We start from the raw sequence: 18,037 nt of genomic DNA, 5'->3' as shown, positions 1-18,037 counted from the left end.
TCTGTCAGTGCTCTGTGACAGTGTCTAGAATAAGCTGGTATAGCACATGAATTATTATTGCTGGATCTTCTTTTATAGTAGGGTTGGGATTTTTTGAAGCATTCAGGCATGTTTGTAAAACAGGCTTTTACCTTCCTTATTTTCATTCTGCATCTTTTATTTTTTTCTTTTCAGATTATGAAAGTGTACGTTTTGGGCCTCCTTAGGTAGAGACAGAATGGAGTAAATAATTTTGGGGCTGGACTAGATGATCTTTGAAGGTTCCTTCCAAACCAAACCAGTCTATGATTCTATGATGTTTGAAAGTGAAATAATGTCAATACACTTACACAAAGTACAAAAACTTCTTTATACTTGTTCAGAAAAGAAATAATCAGGAGTTTGTGACTATGCATTGGTGTAAATTTTTAAAGGAATGTGTTCCTTACGATAAGTTTCCTTCATTTTCCTAGTGGACTGAAATGTGCTCTTTCCTGTATCTAGAAGTTTGTTGAGAAGACCCAGTGGTATTTACAGCAGAAGTGTGCATATCACTTTTATTTCAGACACTGCACCATATATAGATCTCCAGTTCTTTCTATTCAAATGAATAAAAGAATATGCAACTTATCACCACTGTGTCATTATTCTGTAAATGTAAATTTTAAAGGTTCTTCAAAATATTAAAACTCCCAAATTCAAGACTGGTCAGTAATTTGGTGAAGTCAGTTAACTGAGAAAAAGCTTTCCTACACTGGTGTCAAACTAATTTTGAAGTGTGGAATATCCATACTGCTGATACATTGGAATAAGCAGCAGTCAGTTTCTGCCTAATGTCAATGAAGAGGCTGATATCAAAGACAAAAATGTGATCTAGAAACACTGTGGAATAATGCAGAGTAAGGTAGAAGAGAAATTAAGCAATGTAATATAAATCTTCTCAAACATACACAGGTGAGCCTTACCTATGATAGTAAGGATTTAAATTATAAAATCTCACAATATATTTGATTTGTATATGTATCAAATATGTTTGCATAGCTTAATTACATGTTCTAAGTGATAACTTGGCATTTTAAAAATACTCTTTTAATAACTAATCTCTTCTGTTTCATCTGCAAGAAATTACATTGTTAGAACAAAATTTTATATTACAGCATCAATGTAAATTGGAAAGAGCTACTGAAATTCTGCCATTATAAAACTGGCTGTCACAAGGCACAGTTTAATGCTTTGTGTCCCAGCAATTCCGTAATTTGCATATTCCAGCATCTAAAAGTCTTGGTCAATTATAATATTTCAGAAATTGTCAGTAAACAACAGACAAAATAAACTGATTGCATATATAGGACTCTTATTTAAAGTTGTGCAGTAAATCAAGGTTAGTAAATATGGACAAGTGTGCCTAATGATATTCAGCTACTGCCTTATGTAATTTGCAGTATTAGTTGAAGCAGTTTTTATTGCATAGTGAGGTTTTCAGTCTTGTCTTCTCAGGGTTTAGAAAAACTAGCTTTTCTAACAGATCTGGAGACTGTAGCTTATGTAAGAAATTCGTCTCTTCTCTGGAAATGTTCTTTGATATGTTGCATTTCTTTTAGTCAGCTCTTTCAACTTGTTGCCAATTTATGAATATGGATTGTTTGGCCATTAAGGCATACTCTAAATTCATTACAGTCAACAGAAGTTTTACTATGAGAAGTTCATTGTCTACATTATCGTCTTTTCTGATTGATTAATCAAAAATAATTACAGTAAAAGACGAAATAGAAATACCAAAAAACCAACAATTGGTCTGGGAAATGGATAATACAGTTTATGAAGCAAAAAATACCACCAACCAATCACAGAGGGGAAGGCTGGAGTACCTTATTTGAGGAGAATGACAAGTGCAAGATTCTTAAGTCATTTTCTTAAAAAGTAGTATTCTCCAGTCTTTGAAATCATAAATGGCATATGGCTGAAAAGAGAGGATAAACCAAGACCAAGTTCTGAAACTGATAAAGCTCTGTTAGGAAACTCACCATAAATATTATAATCTAATTAAAAGGGTTTAAAGTAGTCCATAAAGCTAAGTGAATTGATGTGTTTCATATGCAGTATTTCTACCTAGACTTCACCAGAGAAACCATAAACAAAAGACTATAAAGGCCTCAGATGAAATGAGTTCTTGCAAGTTCAGATTCTTGTGAAGACACGCTTATCACCAAGGACTCAAACATGAAACTGTATCCAAGAGACATCTAAAAGTTAGGAGTAAATAACAGCAAGAGAATGATTTTCAGGTAAAGGAGACTATCAGTGATAATAGGAGGTTAAAAAAGCTAAGCATAACAACTGCATTTGAAATTATGTAAGCAGATGAGTAAAAGTGATATAGCAAACATTATTGTCACTTTGAGAAACAGTGTTTGAGGCTGAATATGCCTCAGTTCTAATGCACTGAGTCTGTCACTGCTCCACTTAGAGCTCTGCATTAAGAGCAGAGATTTAGTTCAGGTTTTACAGCTGCACTGGTGAAAAGTTATTAATGTTATCTGAGGGTGCATACAGTCAGTGGAGGAGCTTCCAGATATCTTGCTCTATTTCCTTCTGAAAGGGCATATAGGAAAATACCTGTCATTTGTAGGAGGGTGATTCTGGGAGAAGTTTTAGTTGTTAAAGGTCTGTGTCTAAAAGGAAACCTATCAGCTTCTATAGCCATCAGTCTTGTTCATAAGAAACAGGAATATATGTGATCACATTTAAGTAAATTTACTAAAGCCATATACAGCAGAAGCCTCGTGATTAAACATTCCCCTCGCAACATTACAGTTAAAGCAGGTTTTGTATTTAAAATATCCTGGTTAGGATTTTGAAGCCAGAGAGTAGCAACAGTGATCCACTGAAATTTGAAATGAGATTAAGCTCAGCTTGCCTCACAGAAATGAGAACAGGTTTAGGTTTTCTTTCACAAGTTGTGAACTAGTGCCAGATTATATGTAGTGATGCTTTTGAGAATTCAGAAAGGACACTTATAAAACATCTATTTTTATTAATCCAACATAGTACACTCCATTTAAATGCTAACTTTTCTTTTGCAGAAAATAAGGCATCCACATTGTACTTACTAAACTTTCATTAAACTGTATATGTCTAGGAAAAGAATGTTCTTACTGTAAACATTATGTGGGTCAGCTATATGAAAGTATTTAATGTTCTTTTTTATGAGATTTTTGCATTTTAATCAGTTTTCAGTGGACAATGCAATTTAGCATTCTTAGATTGATAATATATAAAATTAAAACAATAGGAGGTCACATCTGGTTGTAGTCTGAGTCAAAACTTTAGGTTTTAATGTATCATCATAATGCAGCGTACTAATTAGAAGAGGGGGTTTTGGTTCAGTTTTAGCGTAGTCTTTTTTAGGGTAAGATCTAGCCTTGGTGGCTGTCAGTCTTAGCAGACATTTACATCATAGATCCACGCAATACACACAGTACAGTTCTTTGATAAGGTAATTTCTTCAGTAGCAGAATCGCTCATTGTTCCCCAACATGCAGCTATTCCTAAAATTATAACCATCTCCTGCAGAGCAATTTTGCATCACGGACTCTCTAAGGGGAGGAAGACTCTGAGCCATTATATTTCTGCTGTGTGTCTATAATGACTTAGAAATGGGAAAACAGAACTAAAGGGCACCTAATGTTCACTCCCCCTTTTTCTGTCGTAACTTCTGCGTAGCACTACCTCCTCTGTTTCAGTAAGTAAATAAAAAGAACAAATAGGCCATAGCTCCTCACATTCTGAAGGTGCTATATGAATATTAATTCTATATATCTTATATAGATGCTTACATCAACCCTTCAGTTAAGCCAGAAGAGACAGAATTTTTTCCCCCACTTCAGAAGAATGCTAAGCTGTTGTAAATGTTGAGGCAGATTATTAGGAAGATTTGCAAGAATAACTACTTAAAATGGTCACATTCATTTTAAAGAAAAGAAATATAATTGGTATTTGCATAGAAGAAAATGGATGAATTTAAATTTTAGTTGATTATAATTATTGTCATCATAATCATCATCATTATCTTTGTATGTCTAAATGACTGATTCAAAGAAGAATTTTAACACATTTCACATGTCAGTGCAATTCTTTTCTGTTTTGTGCTTTAGTGCTTGGGGATTTTCATTTGCTTTTTTCTGTCTGAACTTTTCATGGAAGCTATTGTATTCTTTTTTAAAGGTGGAAAAATGTCTCAAAGGAAGTAAAATCTGGAAGTATTACATTTTTTTTCCCAATAAATTTTAATCAAATTGTACAGAAAAACTGATACACAGATACTGTGCGATGGCACTTCAAAATGCTCTTAAGAAGGAGCTTAAGAAGGAGCTTCTCAATACAAGGCTGTACCTGAGTTTGGACCATTTGACCAGATATGGGATGCTAGACAGTGATAGTTGCATACAGATTAGTAGGTGAACTATCTGAAGTGGTGGTGCATTCAGATGAAGATATAATTCAAAAAGTCTGTTAATAAACTGGAACTGCACATAGACATTGTGCTCCTAAAGACTTTCAAAGTTACTAATAATTTTGTATGTTTCAATACAGTGTATATCGGTACAGCTGACATTTATGTATTCCATATTATTGTTGCCACAGTAAAAAGCATGAATCTGATCAGTGTGAATTTATCAGTATTGATAATCATAACAAGTTCAAATCCACAAAATCTTTTAGTGAAAGGAGTTCTTTTTTCACTGAGTTTATATCATGTCCGAACAGAGATGAGCAATCAAGACTACAAAGGCCTTATACTGTGGAAAGCAAAATAAATAGAAGTTTTGTAATTCCTGTTTCCCTGATAACTTTGAAATGTCTCTGAAAAGCATGCTTTCTGTGACAGAGGGATCATCACAGCCTGTGCCGTAGCTACAATTCTTGACACCTGGCATCTTTTAAATCAGGACTTGGTTTTCCCATAGTTTAATCTTTAGCGTTGATTAAGTTAATTTGATTCTGTTACTCTCTAAACTTCTACTGGAAACAACTGTTAACATGTAGAGAAAAAACCCTCTTGTGAACTAAAACTTAGAATCATAGAATAGTTAAGATTGGAAAGGACCTCAAGATCATCTAGTTCCAACCCCCCTGCCATGGGCACCTCCTTAGCACAGAGTAGCTAAACTAAATGTGATTTTCCATTGTCTTACATCACTTTAGTTGTTAGCCCTGTGTAAACATGCAAGCCAGAAAACTAGCATTTTACTTTGTGCTGTCCAGTAAAAGACATGAAGTGCAGATTGGCAGATACGTCTTTATTATCAGGAATTTAAGCCTTTGTTATACAATTGTCTGTTGTACTGTGCACATCTTTCTTGGGTCTTCTTAAAAGGCTGTAAGTAAACAATGAAATTTGACACAATATCAAATAATGCCAAAGAGCACATTAATGTGAAGAGAATACTGTTATGTGGAAGAAGAAGGATTTCAGTCAGCAAAACCAAGCTCCAAAACAATGCTTTTCAGTCTTCTATTAAATAATGGCCAGTATGGGTAGCCTCTTGTGTAAGGGCTAGTATGCCAAGCATTAAAGCCTTGTTTCTGACCAAGTTACTGTGACTTGTTAAAACAATTGTTCCCTTGCAGTCTTGCTGATGGCAGAGTTTCCTGATAGTCTGTTTTCAGATGTTTTCCTGCATGACAATTCCCAAAATAGGAAGATGGAAGATATATGCTAGCAGAAGCCTTATTCTTTTGTTGTTAGATTAAATTATGGTGTCTTCTTTCTTATTTCCTTGGGATGAAAATAAGTACATTCATGCTGCTACACAGAAGGACACTAGCAACTTGTGAAAAACATGTTTTTAGCTGTAAATAGTCATAGAATAGGTGCCACTGCCCAAGATACTGACTGAATAAGACATAACCTGTTCTAAGGATTTCCCTGAACTGACTGCTGTTAGAAAGCCTGACAACTGATGAGTTGCAGCACAGATCCAAGTTTTGAGAGCCTTCTGTTTCCTCACTATGTCCAGGAATTTGTGTTTTTAACATATACGTCGTATGTAAAGGATTGCACTGCAAGGTACTGGATTCAAGTAAGTTTCTCTTACTGGAAATTATCTAGCAAACCCAGAATTCCTGGCTAACTTCATGCACTGAAGTGACAACAGTATGTTCAATCAACATTAATTATTAAAATAGCAAAGACTATTGGTGTCTGAAGCTCATTGCTCTATCACTTCTAAGCAAAAGGGTTTTTTTTCCTCAACAGTGTTCTTTCATTCTGTTGCTTATGTCCTTACTTGGAAATGAAACAATATCTAGAATATAAAAGAACTCACAGTCCGTAAGTATTTTTTTTATTTGAAACTATATCCTACATTTACATTTGAGGAAAACAACTAAATTCCAAGGTCTGTATTAAACTATGCTCTATTCTAAATGCACAGACTTTGTGGAAAAAATACAGAAGGTCAGGACATTGTGTATTTATAATAATGATGGGTATAATCTAATTAAATGGTAAAACATTTCCCTAGAAAAATATCTGAAGAAATTTATTTGTTTTACGGTCTTCCTCAGTGCAAAATAGTCTATAGTTCATGGCATCATAATACTGATGAAAAATACCTGTAGTTGTCTCATAGGGTACTGAAAGGTTTTCAGCATTCTAAATCTGGGTAAAGATAATTATTGAAAACTCAAACTACAAAAGGGTTATGCATTAAATAATAATCACAGGTGTTTCAACCTGTACTTTTAACTATGGCTGATCATCCTTATGCCTCCACAAGTCACAGGTAATTCCATCTGAAAGTCAATAAAGTTAAAGTATAGAAAGCCAGTATTACTTAAGATGACATACATCTTTGTAGGTTAACAAAACCCTAAACCCACAGAACATACTGAGAAATATTTTGAGACACAGAAGATCAGTCAGGTTAAACCCAAAACCTACTCTTAAATATTTTATTCTGACCCCATCCTGTATACATTTGACTAAGACTGAGACTCAGTTCCACAATGGATTCAGTTTCTCTGAATCGTGCTTCTTTAACAGTGGTGAAATAGCAGAACAAGTCCCGCATGAGGTCTTTCCCTGTACTTGCCGTAAAGAACTATAGAATATACTGTAACTACTTTCATAAAATAGTTACTTTTATTAAAAAAAAATTCAGAATTTTAAAAATGATGACCAAGACCTAGGAAACAGTGGCAGCAGGCTTCAGGATGTGGCTTACTCCTTCAGGAGTTGAAAAATAGATAAGAAATCTGAAGGAAAGGCTGCAAGTCTGAGGGAAAGTCTATATGAAATAACAAGTCAGTAGTTGGACAGATTACTGGCCTCAACTTCCCTATCCACCCTAGACTGCATTCCCTATACATGCTAGACTGTCTTCTTAACTCCCTATATATGCCCTAGACCTCTCATTTAGGATTTTTGCTCTTCTAAGGCAATGGGAGGCAGAACATCCTGGACATTATCAACTGCAAACAGCATTCCAAATGAAAGTATTTAGAAATCTTTTATTTATATTCTAAATGAAATGTCTCTAACCTTCTTAGGCTTGTGGTTTAGGGATCAAAGAGTCAAGGTGGCATGTAAAACCTGAACCAGTTTGGACCAGTTCCATTGATTTTTACTCAAAACTCCAGATTGATTTCAGTAAGAAATGGAAGCATAGATTGATACTACAGCATGGCTTTCAGCAGAAATGTAGTATTTTAAAAGACTATCATAAAATTGATGTACAATGCAGAATACCCATTGATGCCAATTTCTGTCAGTAAGATTTCTATAATTTGAAGAGAGTAAAACGTTGAAATGTCTATTAGTATCTGAGGCAAAAATACCATTCACTTCCATGGAAACAGAAGCAGGCCCAAATTCTGACTACTAAAATATTATCTGTGTCATGAAGTACTTAATTATTTATTATTTCATTACCAGTTTAGATATAAAAATATCAAAATACCTATGCAGTTTTAGAATATGGTAGTTTCTTAATATTTGCTCTCACAGTTACAAAAGAGAGGTACTCCTGAATTATCCCCCTATGTGTGAAAAGCTGTAACAAGATCAATGAGACCTGAACACAAGGAGGCATCTTAGGATAACAGCTGCAGATGCATGCATTCTCTGCTAAAAAACAAAAAAATAAATACACACTGCTCACCCTCATTTTTCTCCCTGCCCCATATAAAATCTTGCCATTACCCTTTTTAATTTTTAAGTGCATGAAAACAAAAACAAATAAGAACAGGTAACAGTCCATGTATCAGCATGGGCAAAGTACAAATGGTCACGTTGAGAGGCAAGGTAAAGTGAATGCTTTGCATTCAGTTTTGAGATCTGGTTTTGATGAGACTTAATGGTTGGACTAACAACCACACACCGTATACTTAAATGGGTGTATGCAAAACTGCAGCTACGGATCTTTACAGTCTAAAATACATATTGGTTTTAAAGATGAGCTCAAGGTAATTACTTTCACAGCATTAATAATTCTGCCAATTGGATTTCCACAAAGTAGATTCAATAACATACTAAAAATACTTATTCAATAAATCAATTACACTTCTACTGAGTCTGGATAGCTATAAATTGTTTTCTCATTGATAAAATTCTGTTTATGAAAACCTATTTTCATGGAAACGAGTCTTAAGATTTTATTGGAAAATGCTTTTCAGTTAAACAGAAGAATGAGAATTAATGAAAGGTCCACACAAGCCTTATACATTTAAATAAACCATAGAAGTTTACTTTTTTATTGCTGCTTGAAGTAGAATGTAATGCCCATGTTTAAAAATATAAAAACAATGTAAAGAAAAATTAAATACCTTCTTATCCCACTAGATGGTGGTGCCTTCAGATTACGGCTGAGATGCTCAAACACAGTACAAGAAAACTTTTGCCTTCTTTAGCTGACCTGCAAATACAGAGTGAGAGATGAGGCTCATCTTGATCCTCTGGGAGTATTAACAAATAGGTATAATGACTTACTGAATATGAGTGCATAGTATTGTGTTCATAGAAGTTTGCTATAAAGTGCCTTTTAACTTCAGTACATATCTAATGGAATTAATTTTTCTTCCTGAAGAAGAAAAGGTGCCAATACTGAACCTTAATTGATTGTACTTCATCTAATACAGCCTTGTTATAGTAAGGTCCTGGCTTTGCAATTTTGTTGCACTCTATCCTCAATCAAATTCAAAAACCAGATTGAAGCAGCTAATCATTAGCAACAACTCCATCTTAGAATCATAGTTTTGTGTTCTTATATTTCACTGGAACAACCTTAAAACTACTGCTTACATTTTTATACCACAAACATACTCCTTTCTTTAAGAAGGAAGGTAATTACACATCATCTAGACAAAAAGTGACAGTGTCTAAGCTTTAAAGGGCACATCACTTAAAACAATTAATTGAAATTTTAATTAATAGGAAAAGCAGATGGGACCTTGTCTGAGACAGTATTTTTGTGATTTAGTTTTCTTGGGTTCCATAGTAAATGGTCAGGAGAGCTTGTCACAAAGGTGGTGTCTGTTGAGGACTGTCCCAAGCACAGGCTCAGCATCACACTCAAAAATTGCACAGGGAGGAATCCTACAGATGCAGACTCACAGAGAACTGGAACACAATGTTAGAGGATCCAGAGTAATAAATGTATAGCTACCGCCAGTAATTTGGGTGTCTCTCAGTCATACCCACACAGGTGATCCAAAGTGAGTCTGGAGTTTCTTGCATACAAGGCAAGCCATGTGGACAAACTGCTGTACACACGTGGTTGCTCCAGAGACCATTCTCTCAAATTCATGCAAAGATAGTTAGTGAGTGGTTGAAAGCAAGTTCTGAGACTTGCACTGAAAAGAGTTTTGTTTTAATTTTGCTTAAAATAATTATGAACATTGATAGTATGAAAAAATTATGATTAAAATTCATAGAATGGTTAGGGTTCTAAAGAACCTTAAGATCATCTAGTTCTAACCTCCTGCCATGGGCATGGATGCCTCACACTAGGTCACGTCACCCAAGGTTCTATCTAAAGCTGTTTTATGGATGATGAACTCTCTGTTAAGACAAGCCCTAACATTAGATTTTGTAGTTGTTCTTTTTAAAGATGGTGTAATGGTACAGAAAAATTAAAGCTGTCCATAAGTGTCGTGGAAAAGACAACATCAATAAAGACCCCCAGACCTTCACGGCAGTCCATAATTGTTGCTCAGTGTATTTTACTTCACATCACCCTGCTCCCAGGTGATCACCCATTTTCTAATACCTAGTAATTAAAAAAACAATCCTCTTTCTGGGACAGTCTAACTTAAGTTTATTTGGTATGTGTTCCCTTCTGTATATTTCACTCTTTCTATTCTACTCTTGCCCTTGTCAATTCCTTTTTACATTCAGAGGACCGAGGCAGAAAAATCGATATAGAAATGGATGTGGATGCTCGGTTCTTCTGTAGACTGTTAATTATTTTGCATGTTAGAATCTTCCCTAACTGTATTAGGAAGAGAAGATCCACTCTTACTTTCTCTAGAAAGGTGGGTAGGATTTTCTGAAAGCCTGAAGCAGCAAAATTCACTCCAGTCATTGCTACTCACTGCCATCAGGAGTTGAAATGCAGCGTTTGCCAAGAGTGCAAGTTCCTTTATTTGATCTCTTTGACTGTACCAGTATAACTGCCAATCACAGGAAATACCTCTAATAACTCTTCCTTTTACTTAATAAGGAATACCACATCTTTAAAACATTAGAAACAGATGTCACTGCATTACTTCACTGCTGATGTATGTAATAGAAATGACACACTAATTAATTTAATGCAGTATAAATGTACTGATTATTTATCATGGCTGACAATAAAATTATGAAAACATTCAATTACAATCAGTGGTAATTCATTATTTATTGATTCTGCATTATGCACACATTAATACAATACATTTAATTACATAAGAGAAGGGATCATTTTTCTATCGATACTTAGACATTTAGATTCATTGGTTTTATAAAAAAATCCTTGATGTTGAGGTGGGAAGTTTTAATCCACAATTCCAAAAAAACATCTCCTGAAATGTCAGGAATAAATTGAATACAAGTGTCAAGTACTAGTGCGTCTAGAAAAATGTGGGCACTAAGAATGACATACTAATTTCAGCCTCTTCTTTTTCTCACGTCAGTGGCCTACATTTGTTAATATAATCATGCTTCCTCTTTCCCAAGGAAACCAAGGAATTAAACACTAACCTAGCAAAATATTAATAATGTTTTTTCTTCCTTTTTAAGCCTTTCTTCAGAATTAGCAATATTGGTGGTTTGCACACTCATGATACAAACTCAGATATCAACATGGTAAGTTAAGAGCTTTAGACTGGGCCCTGAGTAAATTTTTGTTGAGGACTAGGAGAATATCAGTGTCATTAGGGCTCAAATCAGACTGGAATTCAGGAAAAAGGTGTTTCATTTCATTATGACAAGGGTGCATCGCAAATACATAGTTCAGTTCCCTCTGACCCTTGTAAATCAAAGTTCACATTTATCCCTCCCATTTATTTTGGTGAAGATCCAAGTTCTTCACTAAAACCTGTCATTTCCTCCTTCTACAGTCTACTTACATTGGACATACCTGAATCAAGTCTATAGAAAAATTTCTTTATACTAAAAAAATAAATAAAACCTCAGGACTCTTTACATGGTAATATCTATGGAATTCTTTTTTCTATTGTCCTGCCTCATATTTGGCTACAGTAGGCCAGGATAAAGCACAAACGTCCTTATTGAGCTTTCTTGGTTTTTTTAAACAAAATTATTATTATTTTAATTAATTTCCTACTGTGTCACTTAAAAAGCTGTCATTATTTTTCATCATTGTTGCCTCCTAGTCAGTTGTGTCACCCATCATTTTCTCTATAGGATCATTGTAAGCCAATAGCCACATTTATGCCAGCTGGCAAAAAGTGATTTCCAGAATGCTGTTGACTAGCCCTGTCTGGAATGACTTGGGCTTTCCTCTCTCCTCCCATGTCTCAGAAAAGAGCTCTTCCACATTTCAGTCCAAGAGGGCATATGTAATGATGATAACAACAAAAACAAACAAATACAACAAAACCTTTGCTTGACATTTTGCCATACAAACACAGACAATTTTTGAATAGGACTAATACACAATGCACCAGCATTTCTATAGATGATCGTGTGAAGAAAACAGAATATTTTGCATACCAGTCAAAAAAGAACAAAAATACTGAAACTCTAATTTTAAATAAATACTCTAAAATAATTATTTCAGCTATAGGGAGGCTTACTGGTTTCTACACATTCAAGTTGCTTACTGCTGGACTCTGTTCAAATAAACCATCTGGATACTTTACAACTGACAAGATACTATTGTGTGATTGTTAGGCCTTAGTAACTTTGACTTGTCTTTAATAAAATTACAGAGAAATAATAATATCCATTGATATAGTTGATTTTTATATGCTTAGTTTCACTGAACAGCTGCCTGGTATTAATTCTCATACCTTGTGCATTTTCTGAGTTTCAGAGCAGTTCTTCTCTCCATGGATAGTCACCTCTCAAGGGTACTGTTTTTACTACAGCCTTTATGATTTTATATTGCTTCATGCCACTCCAACTTGCTGGGTGTTGATGCGCAAGGCTTCCTCTGGCCTTGCAAAAATTCAGTCTTATTTAGAAATATGTTTAGCTTATGGGAGACATTAAAGTCAAAAAGGGGAAAGAATTCTCATGGTGCAATTTGATTGTCACATTAATCTCAAAGCAAAAAATCTCTTTAAAAGGGCAGTGTTTGGATCTGATTTATTAAATCTCCTAATACCAATTACATCCAGAAGATTAAACCCCAGAAGTTTCTATTTGAAGTCAGATATTTGTTACTTCTATCATTTCCAGTATATAAAGATTTTGGATGAGTTCAGGACTTGATTGTACTAAACACTTTACCGATGTAAAAAGCCCTATGTCACAGAACTTCCAATCCTAGAATGATGCATCAAGTAGTTTATGAAATATGAGCATTCTTATTGAAAGGTATTCACTTAAGTCTAGTTTATGTGAAAATTCTGTGTTGGTTTTAGGCACCTAGGCTAGGGGCGTAAAGCAAGTGGCTAGTCATATTGGAATGCACATATAATCAATGGATTGGTTCCTGCAGAGTGTAATTTAGTTAATGTAATTTAACAAATATAGCATTTCATTTCCCCTCATCTAAAATGAGATTATTCATAATGCAAAAATAGTAAACTTTGCAGATAGGGTGCCTAAATAAGCAAGCTTAACAAAAGGAAGAAGATGGCATACAAAGCAGTGCAATCATGGAAATAGTTGAAATGCTCTGTTGGTATTGCTTGTTTGAAATCTACTTGAAAAGTTTTGTTCATACTTTTGTGTTTGCTTTGTTTACTGAACACTTTAGGAGGAAGTTAGAAAAAGAGGGGAGTGAAGAAGTTAGAGGACTAGGAAATAAGGAAAGAGACTGAAAAAAGTGGAAACAAGAAAAAATATTAATACAAAGGAAAAGGAAGAGGAGGCTGGGAAAAGAGATGTAAGTACACTAGGAGAAGGTAAGCATATCACCACTCTAGCCAGGTGTACATCTATCAGATTCAACTCCTTTATATGAAATTTATATGACCATCTTTCTAGTGCAGTTGTTTAGGCAGAAGGGATGCATGAAGCTTAGCAGTTCTTTTGTCAACTAACCTGCTTCAGGTGAAAGAGGCACAGGATCTGTCTGGTTCCCAAGACTGCTGGGTTTTACTTGTGTGCAGCTGAATGAGGTACCATATGGTGCTTCTGGAGGCTGCCTCACAGTCAAGCATGAGGAGAGGACTGATGCCATTGTATCTAAACCACAATTGATGCCACACTTGAATCTGGGAATTACATGCAATTACACGCAAGACCACCCGAGAACAGACTTTGCCTCCTGTGACCTATCACCAACTTCACATCTCTCACAGCCTCCCTCGCCCTGCCTGTGCAGCACATACTCCCCTCACTGAGTGACTGGCGGGCTTAGTTTGCTTTAGACCTGATGTGCTGCCACGGCCTCCACCGTCTCTTCACACAGAATAATAACGGGTTGTTGGTCCACAGTGAAGATGGGGACAGTCGGGTGCATTATTTACCCAACGGGGACTCCCGCTGCTAAATCTCCCCTCACACCTCCCATCTCTCCCGATATCTTTCGGCTGTCTCAGGGCACAGGTGCTTTAACACTCAGGAACGTACCAGAGCGCAGCGGGAAAGAGGGTCGGCACCCGGACCTCCGGCGGAACACCCGCAGCCTTACCCTCCTCTCCCTCAGAGCACAGGGCTGAGCCGCGGGATCCCCTCAAGCCCCAAAAGACCTTCCCAAAACTTTCCCATCCCGCAGCTCCCGATGGGAATCCTCTCGGCTCGGCCGCGCTCCCCTCACAAACTCCCCTCACCCGCACCCCTCACGGCCACCTCACGGCCCAGGTGCTGCGGCTGGCGCTGCCCCGCCCCGCCCCGCCGCCCGCAGCCACTCGCCGGGGCCGCGCTGGAGGCGGGCGGGACGCATTGGCTGGAGGCCGCTGTCACTCTTCCCCCCCGGCGGCGCTGGGGAGGGGTCTGGGCTCGCGGCTGGCGGCGGCCGTTGCGTGTGGGAGGGCGGGCGCCCGGCTCTGTTTTTAGTAGTAGAGCAAAGCGGGGGGCTGAGGCGAGCGGCGGGGAGCCGGGCTGGCCATGGCTGTCTCCGCGCCGCCCGTCATCGCCGCAACTTCCAGCGGCGGCGCGGGGGGCTCGGCAGGCTTGTTCCGGGCGGACCCGCTGTACTCCAGCCCCGCGGAGTCTCCGCGGCTCACCAACAGCCTCGTCAACAGTTTCCTCTCCGCCGGTAGCGGTGGGGCCGGTGGTGGTGGCGGCGGTGGAGGCAACGAGTGTAAGATGGTCGACCTGCACGGGGTGAAGGTGGCCTCGTTCCTCGTGGAGGGGCAGGAGCTGATCTGCTTGCCGCAGGTCTTTGATCTCTTCCTCAAGCACCTGGTGGGAGGGCTGCACACGGTCTACACGAAGCTGAAGCGGCTGGATATATCGCCCGTGGTGTGCACGGTGGAGCAGGTCCGCATCCTGCGGGGGCTGGGGGCCATCCAGCCCGGCGTCAACCGCTGCAAGCTCATCACCAGGAAGGACTTCGAAACTTTGTACAACGACTGCACCAACGCGAGGTGAGCAACCGAACTTCGCGCTTGCTCCGACCCGTGGGGAGCCGTGCCTGGGGCGGGGGGGACGGGTCCCGTGTCTCCGCTCCCCGGGGCTTCTGCCGAGGGAGTGGGGGAGTCCTTTCAGAGCGCTGCGGGCCGGGGCTCGGGGCCGGGGTCGGCGGTGCCAGCGGGGGGGGAATGAGCCCATCGGTGGTACCGATGTGGGATGCGGGATTCCCCCATCTCCCGGGACCGCCGGGCAGCGGAGCCGTTCCGTGCGCCCGACTGCAAACTTTTCCCTTAGCAGCGGGAGCAGAGTTCCCGTTTACTTTGCGCACGAATAACACAAAAGTTTTATCCGTGTTTTTTCTCCGCTGGAACTCTCGGTTCTCCTCAGGATCCCTCGCTCCCGGGAGGGTGGGTGCGGACTGCGGTTGGCGACTCTCAACCGATGCCCGTTGGGGAGGCGGGCGGCGGCTGCGAGCAAACTGTTGCCCGTTACCGAGCCGGAGTAATGGTGCGTCCCGCAGTTGAGAGTGCTGGTACTGGCGCAGCCCCTGCCCTGGAGAGCCCGGAGCGGGTGGTATTCCTGGGAGATCCCTGCTGGGTCCTTCGTACTTGAGGTTACAGTCCTTGTAGCTGCTGCCTTTAGAAATGATAATGATCTAATAAACACAAAAACCCTCTCGGAGCTCAATAGAAACACCAAGTGCAGTGGGGTCGGATGCGAGGCAGGGTGTGTGGAGATGACTAGTTAGCAGTTCGTGCGGTACCTCCTTAGAAACATTTACATTTCAGAGTCCTCCTGCTTTCAGCCTGGCAGGAAACTTTTCTTATGGAGGTAGTTTCGCAGGGCTTTGAGCGCCGTGTCTGACGTGTAGCATGCGGGTATTTGTTAACTTTGGTTCTCGTGTCACTACTTCTGGCTGCTCAGCACCGAACGTGTTTGGGGGGGGGGTATTTTTAATAACACCCTTCAGCAAGCGCTGATTTGGGGCCTGATCCTGTTCTTGCCACCTGGAGCTGAGGAGGGAGCAGACCGGACGTCCTTTCGTGAATAGCAGGATTTGTTTTATTTCAAATCATTTTATGTTACAGGTGACACTTGAGGGAAGCTTGCACTCGATTCCTAGGCATGTTTATTCCAAGTACCTGCTTTTTCTCGTACTCGTGTTGTGTTTCTGTGACACCTTCTCCCACTGCCTGTTTGTTTCAGTGTCGTGCACCTCTGTGACATCATAACCACTGCCGTGTTAAAATGATGGTGTTAAAAATAAGGTCTGAGGCCAATGTATTTAAACAAAATTAATGTATGATTACTAAGGGACACACTTACCATGTAAATGTTTCCCTCAAGTATTCCTGAAACTCGACTAGCATGAAAGTTGACCATTAAAGAAATAAGTCCTTTTAGTTTCTGTGACCATGCCAAAGTTTTCTTCTGGGGAAATAGGAGATTTGATTTGATGATCCAGCTTTTAGATGCAGTCTGATTTCTTTTCTCTTTTAACCAGTGATTTAAAATCCAGACAGAAATGCTGGATATTAAATATTCAAAATTTGTATTTCATAGACTTAAGGCATGATAGGATAAGGGAATAAGTAATGCAAGGATCAGCTGAGAGGGGAGGCCAGAGGAGCTGTGTGATGCTCTGAGAGTGGGTCTGAAAGGAGCAGTCAGTAGAACGAAGACCTGGGCAAAGGCTGAAGATCCAGCAAGGGCGCTGCTGAGAGGGCATCCTGTAGGTCAGAATCAAGTCTCAGTGGAGTCAAAGCTCTCAACTAAGTGCATTCAACACGTGTCTAAGCGCAAGCTCTTCCTGCCTAGTTATGTATTTTTACCTGTTCAGGAGCATCAGAGATTCTCTTACATTCCCTAAAATGTTTCTTGTTTATTGAAACATCACTGAGCCATGGTTTATACCTCTTTAAATGCAGCTGGTTTGAATAACCTGCTGATGTATTTTGCCTTCACGGTTTCAGGTGTAATGCGTGATGTTATCAGCACACGTGAAACTTCTCTCAAGTGTTGTAACTTAATGTTAGTTGTATTCCATCATGCTAATTGAATGCTTAATATGTCATTTTATTTACAGCTTTTTATTTTTCCTTGAATGCTCGGTACTGCTGGGAGAGCATGTTGGCTAAAACTGGCTAAATACATGAGTGAGCTAATTTTTGTTTGCTGTGAAGTGACCCAGGAACCACTGCAGTGCATGGTGCCAAGCAGATAAAACACAGTACCACTGTCACAGCCATACATACAGGATTTAGGGTCTGTACCTGGGAAGTGAAGTCTTGGAAGAAAATGATTTTTTTTTTTTTTTAGAAGCAACCCCTTCAATGTGTATTGTTGCGCTGCATGACTCAAGCATTACTTTCAATTCGGAATGTTGTGCATTGCTTTTTTCAGCGTGTATATATATATATATAAATTTATAGATATTTATATACATACTTGAATGCTGCAGTAAGTAAACTCGAGCTGCCAGAGAAAGCAGGAAGAAATGCTGGCTATTGTTTTCTATGTTAGTTCACTTCTGAAAGTCAACATGTCTTATGTTAGTGTACACTTTTATTTCTATTGCAGTGTTAACTCTCAATTACATATAATTGAAAAAAAAAAGAGAAGTTCTACTTCTCTTGCTGTGTTGAGTTTATGAGCTTTGTGGACAAGCTAAACTAAGAGCTGCAGAGAAATACTATACCTGCAAGTGAAAGTTACTTTGTTTGTCCTGTGTATGGAACACTAGTTACCTATAGTTAGTATTTTTGTATTTTTTTAAACAGTACACATATACATTTCATTCAGTTGTAAACAGAATGTTCCTAACTTTGATTATTGTTAGCCATCATCATCTAACCTGATTTGGAA

At 38.8% G+C, this 18,037-nt stretch overlaps 1 protein-coding gene across 2 annotated transcripts in view; it reads left to right on the top strand.

The window, feature by feature from the left end:
• Positions 1 to 14,704: 14,704 nt before the first annotated feature.
• Positions 14,705 to 18,037, top strand: part of DACH2 (dachshund family transcription factor 2) — a 283,111-nt gene continuing 279,778 nt past the window's right edge. For both annotated transcript variants that reach the window (XM_005148278.3, XM_034064027.1), the window contains exon 1: positions 14,705 to 15,186. In XM_005148278.3, the coding sequence (XP_005148335.2) occupies positions 14,705 to 15,186 (482 nt within the window). The remainder of the gene's footprint in view (positions 15,187 to 18,037) is intronic.

This window comes from Melopsittacus undulatus, chromosome 6 (genome assembly GCF_012275295.1).
Source record: "Melopsittacus undulatus isolate bMelUnd1 chromosome 6, bMelUnd1.mat.Z, whole genome shotgun sequence".
NCBI lineage: Eukaryota > Metazoa > Chordata > Aves > Psittaciformes > Psittaculidae > Melopsittacus > Melopsittacus undulatus.
The sequence above is the reverse complement of the archived record's forward strand: the minus strand, read 5'-3'. Positions and strand labels throughout refer to the sequence as shown.